The following is a 14,636-nucleotide window of genomic DNA, read 5'->3' as shown; positions in this document are numbered from 1 at the left end:
TCTTTTTACCTATGCTCTTCCTTTTCACATTACCTAAATAAACTGAGGGAAGGTAACAGCTTGCAATTTCCAGACATACCAAGCTGTGAAGGAAGGGTGGAAGCCAAGGAAGCTGGGTCAACTGTAAGCACTTTGGTTAGCTCTGGTTTTTGTGACCCTGTAAAGAGAGTTGTTATTTTTAACCTGGGTCTTCTTAGGTAAAGTCCCAACAGTCTTCATCCATCCTGGCACAGAGCAAGTTACACTCTTCACCTAAAAGGCAATTTTCAGGAAAAGAAAATGAGGGGAATGTGTCACTTCCTGTTAAGGAGTAAGGAATTGTCAAGATGGTTTGATGCTGGAAGAAGGTTTAAGCACCCTGGTACAAATGCTCAAAAGAGATGCTAGTTTTTGACAAGCTGTAGTTTCATTGGAGGTCAGAAAGAGGCATCAGTGCAAAATATACCTTGAGAAATAAGGACAGAAGTGAAGGCAAGGAGGAAGCAAAAGCAACTTCTGCTTCCTCCAGTCCTGCAGTCAGAGGAGAGCCTGAACTGCCAGCCCAGGCTTTATTCACTTCCAGGATTCATCTTGATTCTTCTTCAAGGACATGCAAACCATTACAGGAATGTAACATTCAGCTGTGGAATATACACACGAGTTCTCCTTATATTGCCTCAATAAGGCACGTTTATCAAACTGATGTTCATCTCACGAAACCCAAGTACTGTTTGAAGGCAAGGTTGGGAAAAACAGCATTTCAAATGCCAAATTTCACCTTTAAAAGTTGCATTGTGCTTGTCTCCATTCTGGCTGCACCTCCTCCTCATTGCTTCCCTTCCTCTGCAAGTGTAGGACACACTTTGAGCACGTGTTGGCCTTCCCTCTCTGCCCCCGCCAAGACACTCAGAGTTTGCCCTGACTGGTTATGCCCCCACTAGTAAAGATCAGAGCCCAAGATGTGAACAGGAGCTGAGGGAAATAAATACCTCTTAGGTCAAAGGGGCAGATTTTCCATAGGAACTAATGAAAGATGAACACTTCTGCAGCTTAAAATCCTTCCAAGGACTCCGAAATAAACTCACTTAAGGCTGGAATCTAAGCATAGCTCTTTCCAAGCAGACCATAATCTACTGTTAAAAGCAGAAAGTAGAAGTCAGATCAAATGGCTAAAATCTCATTTTCATATTTATGCTGAAGTAGCGTAAGGAACAAAAGAATACTCAAAATTTGACTGCATGTAAGGATTTACAATGGAAAAACCTCCTGGAGCTCAGCACCAGTTGCAGGAGGTTTGAATTTTGTGCCAGTTTCTCACAAGGCAGAGGGCTGAGTAGCTTAGACCACAAGTCCTCTGCACCAGCAGAGCTGCTAGGATTAGTGGAACCTGCTGGCTCACACATAACTCATGCAGAATTCCCCCCTTTCCTCCAAAGGGAAACAATTTTGCATAACAGCAGCACTTTTTTCCCCTCCCTCCGCATGTAAACCTGTGGAGTTTTAGCACAAGTCAGAGCAAGCAGCAGTTTGGCTCACTGCAGAAAGCATGAATTCCAGAGGCAAATTATTTAAATCAGAGGTTTTGGAGACTAACAGCATAATTACAGCTCAGCTGAACTGCAGAAAGAGATGCTTTCTGTTCCGTGCACCCGGCCCAGCTGCAGCGGAGCCAGCTCGCGGCTCAGGACAGAGCGTGCACGCCGGCATGAACACATGCAAAGCAGCTAAATGAGGCAGGTACACACTGAGCACAGCTACTCTGGGAGGGATTCTCTTTCTCTATTTTGGTTATAAAGGTCAGTCAGGTTTGAACAGCACAAGTATAAAGTCATCACTCTACACAGGCTGACAATGGACTTCCTAGCCAAAAATAGCTTCTCCTCACTGTTGCTTTCTTCCAGCCACCAACCTGACCTGCCCCTGTGGGATCAAAAACCCAACTGATCTCATGGATCTCCAAGAACAGGGCTATTTGTTTTCCCAACCTCCAATAGAGACAGAAGGATCCAAGATCAGAAAGGGAAAAAAGCCTCTTTGGTGCTTCAAAACATCTTTAAAATGGGCTTTTATTTAGTATTTCTAGAAAACCACGACTCTTTTAGTAAAGAGAAATACAGGTTTAGGGAAATGATGAACACAACCATTCAAAATGCAAATTTCAGATGCATCTAGTAACTAATAGGGAAGTACTGTAGAGTAGCATCTGGGGTGCAGGAATATAATAACTATCCTCAAAATCATTATCGTGAGCAGTTTGGGAGAATGTCAGTTCACTTCTTGCTCTATTAGAGATCAGCAGTACCAGCCCATGTGTTTAGCACATGTCACCATGAAAAAAAACACATTCCTAAGTTTGTTAAACCAATTCTCACTTGAGTTGTCAGATGGTGGCACCAATCATGCATATAAGACATGGGAACAAGTTCAGGCTCCACCACAGGCTGCTTCACAACCGTTTTTCTCTGCCATCTGAACACCTACTCTTATGAGGTGTTACAAGATGACTTCAAAGTTGAAGGCATGTGTCACTCATGAGCAGTGCTTGAAATGCTGAGCACCAGGGCATGAGCCTAGAACGTGACAAACAAAGAGCAGCTTGAGGCTTGACAGATTGAGATCGACAAGGCTGTTGTTGTTCCACCTCAAAAGATACAGCTATTTGAGGGGCAGGAACAACCCACATTGTAGGTAATGCAAAAACCTCCTAAATATCACAAAGTATTCTCCTATTTTTCTTCCCCAAGGCCCAAAGCATCTAAAAAAACCCCCACATCTCACTTCCTTGTGTATATTCTAGTCACTGATGTTTGCCCAACTTGGGAGATAACATTAACTGCCACTGCAGGGCCAGCAAAGGAAATGAAAGAGCAAGAGCAGCTGTGGGATAAAGCTGCAGATAAGAACTCGTGTATCAAACCCCTGCAGTGTCACTTTGCTGATGTGCACAGAAATGCTGAATGCATACACTCACCTACTCATCTGCACTTTGAATTCGACAGAATCTTCACCGTAAACTGGAACTGATAGAGATCAAAGGCAGCTTTCCTAGCAAAATGCTAAATAAAGCAAGTGAAAAACCCCCAAACATTGAGACCTGGTACCTCTTTTCACTGGTGCCTCAGTGAAATGGCTTCCTATACAAAAGCTCCATTTCTAAGTCTATGAGTTAGGTATCAGAGGAAAAACAAATGCATTTCCTTGGTCACTTCTCTACATTCACAAGCCACAGCTGCATCTCTCTGGCTAACACCTATCCCACCAGCACTGGAAGAAGGGAGAGCAGGAGAAGGAGAAAAATAGGCTTCTCCTTTGCTACACATTGCTAATTCAAACCTCCAGAGCAGCCTGCTCAGACATCAATGCATCACACCCCCTGTAACCTGGAACTAAGCACAGGCCAAGTATGTTAGTTTTGAATTGTGCTGAATCCCATAACGTGGTTATCATCACTCCCGTTCCCTGGAAGTTAGCCACACAAGATACAGTCCCATCTCCTGGCCACGCAGTGCAGACATACCCATACACCAACCTGCAAGCAGAGAGGTGACAAGCTCCTCACAGCTCTGCTTAGTGCTTTACCACCACTCTGCTGGCAAACCCAAAGGATGTTCTGCAATTCAACACCACAGACCAGAAATGTGATGCCACATACAGAGTCACACAGGGAAAACTCAGAGAACTCACCTCAACTAGTTCATCAATGTTGCCAAATCCTTTGCTGATGCCCATTTTGTGAATGGCTTTAAATGTGTTTTGTTGGAGGCACGTAGGGGGGTGTGTTTGGGTATTTTAAAGCTGTTTCTTGTTATGGTTCCAGAACTAGCTTTGATTTTTCAAACCTTTCAAGACCTACATAAATAAATGAAGACTATAGAAAAGGCTTTAATTGAGGGGTAACCAGCGAGATAAGTGTGGCAGTCTGGCATCAGCAGTGTAACAGCCTTAAATTAATCCACCAGCTCAGTCTCACAGCAGTTGTGAGAAAGTCCTAATGTTATCTTTAGCCTAGATTTGTGTTGTGAAATTCATCAGGTTTGGTAAATCACATTTCCCTTTTTGCTCAATGGGAGATTAGAAGATTTTTGGCTCCAGTGTTGTTAGGGAGCTAATGCTTCCTTTTCTTGCATTTTCAAAGAAATAGAATTAGTTTCACCCAGTGCATTTTGCTCCTGAGGTTTAGGCTTTAGTTATTGATTTCTGGTATATTGCCACTGGCAAATTGAAAGCACAAGGGATTTATCAAGGGGTCATATAGTTCCCTGCTTACATTAGGCTGAGCTGCACACAGTCAAATTGGATTCCTTATCTCCTCTTGCTTAGTTGAATCCTTATTACAATGAGAAACCAGAAAAGTCTGAATTTCACTACCAACAGGACCCCTCCTCCTCCCCCAGAATGACAGGGCTCTGCACAGAAACTGGAAAACTATTAATACTACATTTATGATACTCTCAATCCTTTATATATGCCACTGAAAAGCTTAATCCCTCTTTTCTTCCCCCAACTGAGATCAAGTTTTTACCATTTTAATTAAAATTATAATAAAATCAAAGTTGGTCCATTATCACCTGAGAAAAACAGATTTTATCGACCTGAAATTCTCACCATATAGTTCCTCACAAGAGAAGGGTCACTGAACCAAAGAGGAGAGAGGACATTCTTGTGCTGGCAGTAAATAACCCCAAAGCCCGTTGCACCGGCTGCAGTTTGACACATGTTGGACAAGCAGATAACTAATTTAGCAAGGCAAAGCTTGAGTTGCTGGTTCTGTCTCTGCTAACACCTCTCACAGGTCTGGCATACCCCATAAGCTGGAACAACAGCACTTCCATTACATGGGCAAAAGGCAGATGGAGCTTCAGATGAGCATCATTTCTCCTGGTTATAGCAGAGTGCAATACACGTTCAATCAATACAATAAATGAGCTGAGCTGACCACTAGCTTTAATCAGTGTTTTGCTTGACACTCAAAACTCCAGCAGCACACAGCTCACAAGGGCTAATTTTATTCTGCTGTCAGTGACAAGTTTAAATAACCAGCACAAATAGCTTCTAAATAAACACAAAGATGCTGGTTTTAAGGAAGAATGTGTTTACTCCTTGCCTGCAAAGCCCTTCAGTCTGGAACACTCCCTGTTTACGTCTTCTGCACAGACACACCTTCAGCAATACAATCCATGAGTGTGTTCTTTCCTGGGCACACACACCTTGTGGAGGTGAGGGAGATCCTTCCCACAACCCTTTCCCTTGATGCTTGGAGAAGTTCATTAACCAAATACATCCCACTTTCTATCTGTAGGTTATCCTCATACACAGAGGAACAGTATTGGAGAAGTTTGTACTAAAAACACAGGCACTGCATAGCTGGGTAGACCAGAAGAATGCAACCTCTTACAGGAGGCATCTCCTTCTAACACAGAACTGCGACTGCCAGGATGGCAAATCAACTCCATTTAAGATAATTATACCTGTCTTTATGAGTCTCTGTGATTATCTGAGGTTTGTGTTCCTTGACTGCAATATCGATCACATATTGATGACAAATACGATCTTCGTTCAGTGCTTCCAGCCAAGGAACACGACCTAAGCACACCTCTACAAATCAACCATCACATACAACAGAGCAGCCACCCACAGCTCAGTCACAAAATAATGCAGGTTGGAAGGACCTCCAGAACTCCCTCATCTATCTCCTGCCCAGAAGAAGTCTAATTAGATCAGCTTGCTCAGGGACTTGTTTGGGGATCTCCAAGGATGGGGATTCCACAACTTCTCTGGGCAACCCGCTCCAATACTTGACCTATTTCACTATAAAGCACACAGTGCTTCAATTTGCCTTAATGTAGAAAACTCTTTCTCATGTTAAAATCAAGACCACACCTGAGTCCATCCCCTTCCAAAAAGCAAGGAAAGATGATTGAAGTGTGTGAGGAAGGGAGAGAAGGATGAAAGTAAAGACAATTTCACCCTAAACAGAGGAAAAGTCTTTGCAGTACTTCACAGCAAGCCATGGATTTCCATTCTCTGGCACAGACACCACAGGCAATGCAGGTGAAGTCAAAGCCAAGGGATAAGGGAGAAGAGAAGGGAGACCACGCTGCCCTTGTTTAGCAGACTCCTCCCTCTATTCAAAACTGTTTCACTGGAGCCAGGCACAGAAAGATGGTTTTCATGCAGGAAGTGAAAATGCCACCTCAGCATCAACTGTTTGCAAACACTCGATCCTCTTCAAGGCTGACAGAAAGAAAAGGCTGGTGGGAAACAAGCACATGAGCAGAACCCGGGGTGACCGTCCTGAGTGTGAGCAGAGCAGGAAAAACCCATCACTCTGCTGAATGAAACCATCAAGTGATCAAGATTCTATCAAGGAATTCCTTCTTTTAGCAGAGAGGGAAGCTGGTCTGTGTGTGTCACACCAAAGCGAACACCCCAAAATGAAAGACCATGGCCTCTATTTTAAATCACCACCTGAACAATTTTCCTCACGAAAACAATCTGTAAGTGCCCCTGAATTCATTATGCTGACAACTACTGGGAACAGGAACTTACTCAGTTCTTCAGAAGATCACTTTGCAGCTATGCCCCAAGCCTCTGACAGAAGAAAGAGAAAGAGGAAATGGAGCAGTGGTCTGTAGCTCTTTAAAAACCCCACAACATTCAAGATATTTTTGAGTGTGCTCAGTGCTTCTGCATTAACCATGCAGAAATGGTTATCAGAGCACCACAGTATTAACTGTACTCTTTGGATTAGATGTAGGAGGAATAGAGAAAAGAATGATGATGAGATGAGAGGAAGAATGATGATTTTTCTTCTCTCCTCCCCCCCATCTCCTGCCAAACCACCAGCAAGTATTAGCACACTTTAGGTCTGGATACTTGCCAGTTAGCACAAAGGCCAACAAGACCAGAAGCTGCTCCAAATACAATAGTTTTGGGGGACATAAAACCCGAATAACAAATACAGAGATGGAAGTTAACTACTCCCCACTTCAACAAATACAGCAATCGAACGGGGAAAAGACTGAAAAAGCATCATAGCAACCATCAACTATTCCAAGCAAATCAACATTCTGAGTAGGAACCCCCCAGTTCCGTTTTATTTTTACTTATTTAAACACCAGCACAGGGCCTCTTCGCACCTCTAAGGGGATGCCAGTCACCAAGTTCCTGTGAAGCAACCACCAACACATGACAGCAACGGTGATCCCGAGAGCTGCAGCACTGTGCTGTAATCAGAAGATACAGAAGGAAGCAGGAATCTTCCCTTGCTCTGGAAAAGTAGTATTTAGTGTATTTAAAATGTCCAAGGGTCAGTTTGCACCTCCTGAACAGCAACACCACACACTGCTACAGAACCACCAGACAACAGGGTAAGGGGATGCAGTGCACTGCCAGGGTTTCGAAGTCACAGAGGCAGCTTCTGCCATACAGTGCCCACACAAGCAAAGGCCAAGCACTTTTCCTCTTCCCTCAGCTGTTTTACAATTGCAAGGCAAAGGTCAACTATCTTCAGTCACTTTTGGAAACCAGCCACAAGATTACTAACCACCAGCTTAATGGCTACAGTTCAAATGCTGTTCAATCAAGGCCTGAGTATGTGGGTATGCAGCAGTAATGGCACCATGACATCACAGGCAAGTTATCTGCTGAGATCAGAGCGAGCCAGTGGGCATCTCTGCCTGCTCTCCTAGGATAGAAACATGAACTTCCCAAGGAGTGGGAATTAAAGAGTCAGAGATTGCGTTCTTTCCTTAGTGTGGCCAAGGTGCAACGTTTCGCTATGAAACAATCCTTTGCCATCACCCTCTTAAGAGGAATGGCTGAAGAACTGGGGGGGTTTAGTCTGGAGAAGGCTCAGGGGGGAGCTTATCGCTCTCTACAACTGCCTGACAGGAGGATGGAGCCAGGAGGGGGCTGGTCTCTGCTCCCAAGGAACAAGGGATGGGACAAGAGGAAACAGCCTCAAGCTGCACCAGGGGAGGTTTAGATGGAGATGAGGAACAATTCCTTCCCCAAAGGGTGCTCAGGCATTGGAACAGGCTGCCCAGGGCAGTGCTGGAGCCACCGGCCCTGCAAGTGTTCACACCCCGTGTAGCCGAGGCCTCAGTGCCATGGGTTAGTGGTGGCCTTGGCAGTGCTGGGGAATGGCTGCACTGGATGAGTTTAAAGGTCTTTTCCACCTGGTTTATTCTATGATTCTATCATACCTGCCACCAAACCAACTTGACTTTCTGGAGGTGCACCAAGACAGGCGTCCAACAGCTAGATACAAAGAAGCCCTCGCTGCACACCAGGTTACGTGGGCAGCACACCAAAGGCTATCTCAAGAGTGAATGCGCAAGTGCATTCAACAGGGTACAAGTTGATTTCTCAATTCATTTGAGGGCAGCAGGATTGACCTGCTTCATTGCACAGATCACATGAGGTACACGAATGGGGTCCCCTGAGACTTCTCAGTCACGAGCAAAGTACTAACAAAACAGATCTGACATGTCTGAGGGAAATTCAGTTCCACAACTTGAAACACCTTAGAAGTGAACCAGACTTTCAGAATGACAAAGCCTCACAGAGCTTTGTCAGCCTGAATAAAGTGAACTGTGACAACTGGAATTGGGTTTGGCTTATTTGTCTGAACTTTACCAGCTTTAGTGACCCTCACCATGCTGCACAGGACCCAGCTGTGTGCTGAAGGATTCCTGAAACCGGGAGCTTCCACTGACCTCAGTGACAATCTTGAGCAATTCACCATTTCTATAACTCAGTTTACTCATCTATGGAGGAAATCTATAAAATGAACAACCCTTTTCAGAACATGAGCTGAAATACAGTGTGAAGAACTGCTCATCGGTGCTATGAGGATGTTCAGGCTTGGGTTTGTGTAGAGTAGGAAAATCCCTCTCTTTAGGAAAAAGGCAATCAGTAATGTGGTGTAACATCATATATACACTATGTTTCTATCACTGGGAACAACGTGTACCTGTGGGATGACATCAAGTGCAAGGACTCAAGAACATGTTACTATCAGCCACTGTGTGTAGTTGTAAGAGTTTTAGTAGAGACGAGGCTTCCAAAGCCTAAAAAATGTTATTTTCCTTTAATTCTCAGAGAAGAAAATGTTTCTAAATGAATGCAAATTTTACCACATATTTTTTCATGTATTTCATCAAATTTCGAACCAAACTAGATCAAAATAATTAAGATTCCACTTTCAAATAAACCATAATTCATTATACTTCAGTTTTTCCTTTGTGTTCGGAACGTTCTACAAACTGACCTCAGCTGTGCTCTACCTCCAATAGACTATAAAAGCTGAGGGTAGCAGTAACCCAAAATAGACAAATACAGCCCAGGTTAAGAATAATAAATGCAAGATTATCCCAGAAGGCTTCTAAAATTCTGAGCCTTAAACGTTTAAAAGCAGCAGAAGGAAATACTCTGGTCATTTGCAACAGAGGAGTTGAGGTGTACGGGTCTTTCTAGGCCAAGTATGGCCCAGGGATGAGCAGGACACACACAGATGCAGTTAGTTTAACAGTGGGATACATTTTTGCAACCTCTATCTGCTGATGGCCACACATTTTAGTGCCCTTTTAACAAAGCCACAGTCACGTCATTGAAATATCAGTTATAAAAGGCACAAGTTTATCCATCAAGGTTGGGTTTTTGCCAACTCACATTCAAGTAGCAGTTAAAATCAAGCCCTTCCCTGGCAAAAGTTTTGAGCAGATGAGTAATCCCACTGAGGTCTGAGGACTTGATTTGTCAGCACACACAGAGTTATATCTGCACACAGGCACCTCCCAACACTGTTTCTACTCAAAGCATTGGAGAAAGCAGCAGCTTAAAATACATCAAACCAGGATGGTAAAGCCCATTTTATGGGGAAATCCTGACTCTGAATGAAGCTCCATTAAAGCATTCTGCAATATGGCTCTTAGGGCTTGGCAGCAACAAAGCTCAGAGTTGTGCTTCACTGAGGCCAAAGCACTGGGGGTTTTATCCAAAACATAGAATTTTGGGCTTGTTCTCTGTGTCCAGTTTTTTGAATATACCTTCAGAAATTCAGATATTCCTCAAATTCCTCAATACAGCCAAGACAAAGCCTAAAAAGCCTTTGATATATTGAAAAGACTATAGACCAGAATTCGTCTAATGCACTCCAGCATCCACTTACATCTGCACAGATCCATTAAATATTCAGCCACAAGCTTATCATTGGAGTTCATCAGGACTGAAGATAAAACTCAGTGCCAATATTTGACAGCCTGATGCTAAAGATTACCTACTGAGAAATAACCCAATCACCGTTCTTTGATACTGGAATCCTTGGCAGGAGCAAAGGAAAGGAATATCAAATTGATCTTGATCACTTTAAGGGGTTTCCTCTCTTCGAAGGGAATTCAGCGTAGAGACTGGTTTGTACTTCTGCTTATTTGCAACCATGTTTACGACTAAGTTTTCAGATATTCCAATCTTAGAACAGCGAGAGATGAGACGCTTTGGGATGCACAATGAACACACACACACACCAAACAGCTGCTCCTGCTCTTAGAGATCAGGCTGGGATTGAGGAAATCTTGCGGTACTCTATTAAGAGGAGGCAGCGTTCCCTGGGGACTCAAAGGAGGGTCAGGTCTGACGGACAGGAAGAGAAGCTGAAAAGCCCAGGGCGAAGGAGGGAACTCCCGAGCCCTCGCCCTCCGCTTACCTTAAGGATGTCCCCCCGTTTGAAGCTCAGCTCGTCATCCGCGGTGGCTTTGAAGTCGTACTTGGCGATGGCTTCCATGCTGGGGCTGCCGCGCACGGCGGTGGGCAGGAAGCGCTCCCCGAAGCCTCCGCTCCTCCCGCGGCCCGGCTCCGTCCGAGGCGCCGGCCCCGTCTCTCACATACAGGGAGGCCGGGGGACGATCCGCCCTAGGGGAGGGGGAGGAGGAGGAAGAGACGGGCCATTAGGGGAAGTGGCACGGATCGATGGCCGGGGCCGCGCCCAGCGCCGCTCCCTCCGCCCGGCGCGGCGCGGCCGCCGCTTCCTCCCGCCGCCGCTCGCCCAGGCCCGGCTCGCCCGAGTGACACGTCCCACGGCCAATGGCCGCCCCGACTGCCCCGGGGGCGGGAGGCGGCTCCGCGGCCGGCCCCGGCCCTCCGGGAGGAGCCGCGGGCCCTCGCCCCGGGGCGGCGGCGGCGGCAGCAGCAGCAGCGTCGCGGTGGTGCCCGCGGGGCAGCCGCGCTGGCAGGGCCCGCCGCCGGCGCCGCTCCGCCCGGCTGCCGAGCCCCAGGAGCGCCCCTCCCGGGCAGCCACCGGCTCCTCGCGTTTGTAGTCCCAGCGGTGGCCACGGCCACCGAACCGAGCCCCGGCAGCCCCCGCCGGCCGCGGAGAGGGGCAGCCCGCACCCTGCACAGGGAAGGACCGGTCTGGAGATGCAGCTGACACCAGTAACTCGGGGTTTTTCCATTCATACGGCTCACAGCGATTCAAATAGAGTCAGACAAAGCAGAGAGGGGCTTCTGGGGGTCCTCTCTAACAGAGCTTTGCTGGAATCGAAATGTTCACTGAAGTGTCCTCAAACAATATCACATAGAGACAAAAGTTTGGGCTCGCTCTGCCACAAAACCACCCCAAAATTCCAGTGTCTTAGGCAGCAGAACATGTTAAAAGCATTTCAAAAGCACGGCATGAAAATCAAGATGTTTGTGTATCTCTTAGGAGCACAGAGAAGAAACAACATCAAACCCAGCAAGGCACAACGAAACCACTGGAAAGGCTTAAATCTTGATCTTGGGTTTGAAGAGGAAGGATTTAATCTCACTCCAGCTATGCTGGATAGCAGAGAAGATACGGGATCAGGAGAAAAACAAGTCTGTAAGTTCAAAGCTATTGTGAAGGCCCAGCAGAGAGCTGGTACCTGTCAGTGACAACTCAAGACAGAAGAGCTGTGACAACCAGCAGTGAACCCACGCACCTGCTAATTCAGGCTCTGCTTAGGGCCCAGAAGGAGCCCTGCCACAAGCAAAGGCAGCAGATGGCAAGAGAAGCCTCTCATTTCGGAGAGAAACCTGCCTTCCATGAACACGGAGAAGCAATAAACACGCTCCTGTGCCATGAGCCCCGGGTTTGCCCAACCTTCAGCTGCCCGTAAAGAATAACGAAGCTGGAGGCAAACCCCAGAAGGGAGATTTCTATCGCAGGAAGCTGGCAGGAGGAGAAGAGGTATTTACAGGATTTACTTCGAGCGAAAACCAGACCAGCTCGGTGAAGTCCCATGTGGGCAGGGCTTGGGGTTTTCTCTGGTACTCTCTGGTCCTCCTACACAGCGCTGAGACTGACAGGGCTGTCAGCAGCCACAGAGATCCCAACTGAACAATCTGCTGCTGCAACCGTAGGGAACAGATCTACTGGATCCGAGCTTTGACCAACGTGTATAATTAAAAGCAAAAGGTGCCTCATCTTTGCTACATTCTGGTGATTCTAAACTACTTCATTTTAGTTTCAATGCCGATGAAAAAGCATCGTTCTGATGTCAGTCTTCCACACCCACAGCACACTCATATGAACAGCAGCAATAGCTTTCTTTCACCAGGAACATCTTCTCTTTGCCACCTCTGTGTTCACCACCTCCTCATGCCTCTAACCTGGCCTCTGGTCTTTCTAACTGATGGTATTTATGATTTCCTGCTGTTAGAGCAATATTAAGGAGCAACATAAATGACTGTGTGTGAAACGATGGAAAATGCAAACGTTTGTTCTACACCTCCTGCACCTTCCATGGCAAACCTCAGCTGTTTCTAATCCTTCTCAAAGGATAAGTATTAGTGTTGTGGTGTTCCAAGCAGCACAATGCTACGTTTGAAGATGTGTATCACTACACGGGCATGCAAACACTATCAGCTAAGGGAACACTGCTTGCAAACCCCAAGTTCCAAACCTAGGAATATAACAGCAAGTTGCACAACTTGAAGAATACAAGGAAGGCTCAAGACACAGTTAAAGAAACAAAATCTTGCCAGTTGGGAAATGTTCCTTTCTTTAGGACACACAAATATTGCCACCTTGTACTGCGTTAGCATCTCAGAACTACTTTTCTAACAGAAGGAGTTAATGCTCAGCTTTCTCAGAGAAACTGATAGAGCCTTTCCAAGAACTACACTGGCATTTCCCTGAGCTTAGCAATAGCACAATGTTGGGAAGTTTTCCAGCACAATGCAAGATGAAAGAGATTCATCACACAATTTTCTTCCAGCATTCATATTGCTACCACCATCATATACACTGTCAGCATATAAAGGAGGGATGTTTCCAGGTAACAGAACTAACAGCAGCTGCAGCATAGAACCAAACCTTCATCATCACTTTAGGCAAAAGTGGAGCTGCAGTTTACACAGGGAAGTTCCATGGAAATTAGGGAAAAGCTTTGAAAATATTAAGCCAAGACACTTACACAGCAAATGTCAGAAAAGGTAAAGGTAGAATATCAATTCCCTTGCAGCCACTCAGAAAGCATTTGCTTTTCACTACTCATAAAAGTCATTATAGACAGACAGACACAGTTATTAAAATACAAATCAACTGGCCAACAAGGGCAAGAAAAAGCTTCTGGGGAAGCAGCTTGTGCTGGTCTCTGCCCACCGAGAGCACAGCTGGAGGTATCTGCTGTGGGCAGACAGCAGAGAAACAGAACACACTGAAATACCACAGTGTACCCCAGCCCCACGGACTTCAAACGGAATCAGGCAGGTATGAAGGACTAACAGGCAAACTATGAACACAACGAACACGCACCACAAGAATTATCAGATGATCTCACTAGAGAAATGACTGAGATTGCTCTGAGTATCTGTCTGGTTTTCACCTCTCTCCTTACTGTGATTTGGGGCATGACACTTCCTTTGCTCTTCCAATCATATCTGGGAGGGGGCAGAGAAGCAAAGGCAGCAGTTGCAGCTACCAGTAAACTCTGATTACCATCGAGTGCTGCAGCTCAGGGTGGGATGTAAGTAATTACAAATACCAACCTGCCTGTAGCCAACAGGAAACAATTCTCACGTTCTTTTCACTAGATATTTCAAAAAACACTCAGGCAGAGGGAGGCTTTTTGTCTGCTCTTACAAACAGCACTTTTTTTCTAGCAACTGAGAGCTTTCTCATTGTTCTCTTTCCACTGTTTCACTGGAAAGTGATATGGGCAGGAACAGAAGAACAGACAGTTTAGAAAAGCCAAAGCGAGGGAAGAAAGAAGATCCCTTCAGTGGAAGATTTTGCAAAGAATCAGATCCAGGCTTCCTCAGCTGCTGGAGAACAAAACATTACAGAGGCTGGTGGGAAGAAAAATGTGTGGATACATCATCTGGAAGACATGCAGAAGTGTTAAGTGACAGGCTCTAGACAAAAGAATAGAAAGAAAAAAACTGGTAAGGGCAGAGCACTAATTCGCATTAGCCAAATAAGGAAGTAAAACATAAGAAATGAATGAGGTAAAATAGACATTATCAACATATAAACTCCAGGCATTCGGGATCACAAATGACACCCCTCATCTACTGCGTTAACACATTTCAACTTCCTCAAGCACGTCTTGCCAGCGGACAACTCACGATAGCACAGAGCTATGCTACAGCACAAAGCACAGATAATATTTATCAGATGAAATAATTTTATCGGG

At 45.6% G+C, this 14,636-nt stretch overlaps 1 protein-coding gene across 3 annotated transcripts in view; it reads right to left on the bottom strand.

Moving 5' to 3' along the window:
* The window catches only part of GRB2 (growth factor receptor bound protein 2), a 59,237-nt gene that overhangs the window by 34,760 nt on the left and 9,841 nt on the right, over positions 1–14,636 (bottom strand). For all 3 annotated transcript variants that reach the window (XM_030505721.1, XM_030505722.1, XM_030505720.1), the window contains one exon: positions 10,688–10,893. In XM_030505721.1, the coding sequence (XP_030361581.1) occupies positions 10,688–10,765 (78 nt within the window). In that variant the 5' untranslated portion in view covers positions 10,766–10,893. The remainder of the gene's footprint in view (positions 1–10,687; positions 10,894–14,636) is intronic.

Source organism: Strigops habroptila, chromosome 14 (assembly GCF_004027225.2).
Source record: "Strigops habroptila isolate Jane chromosome 14, bStrHab1.2.pri, whole genome shotgun sequence".
Taxonomy (NCBI): Eukaryota; Metazoa; Chordata; class Aves; order Psittaciformes; family Psittacidae; genus Strigops; species Strigops habroptila.
The sequence above is the reverse complement of the archived record's forward strand: the minus strand, read 5'-3'. Positions and strand labels throughout refer to the sequence as shown.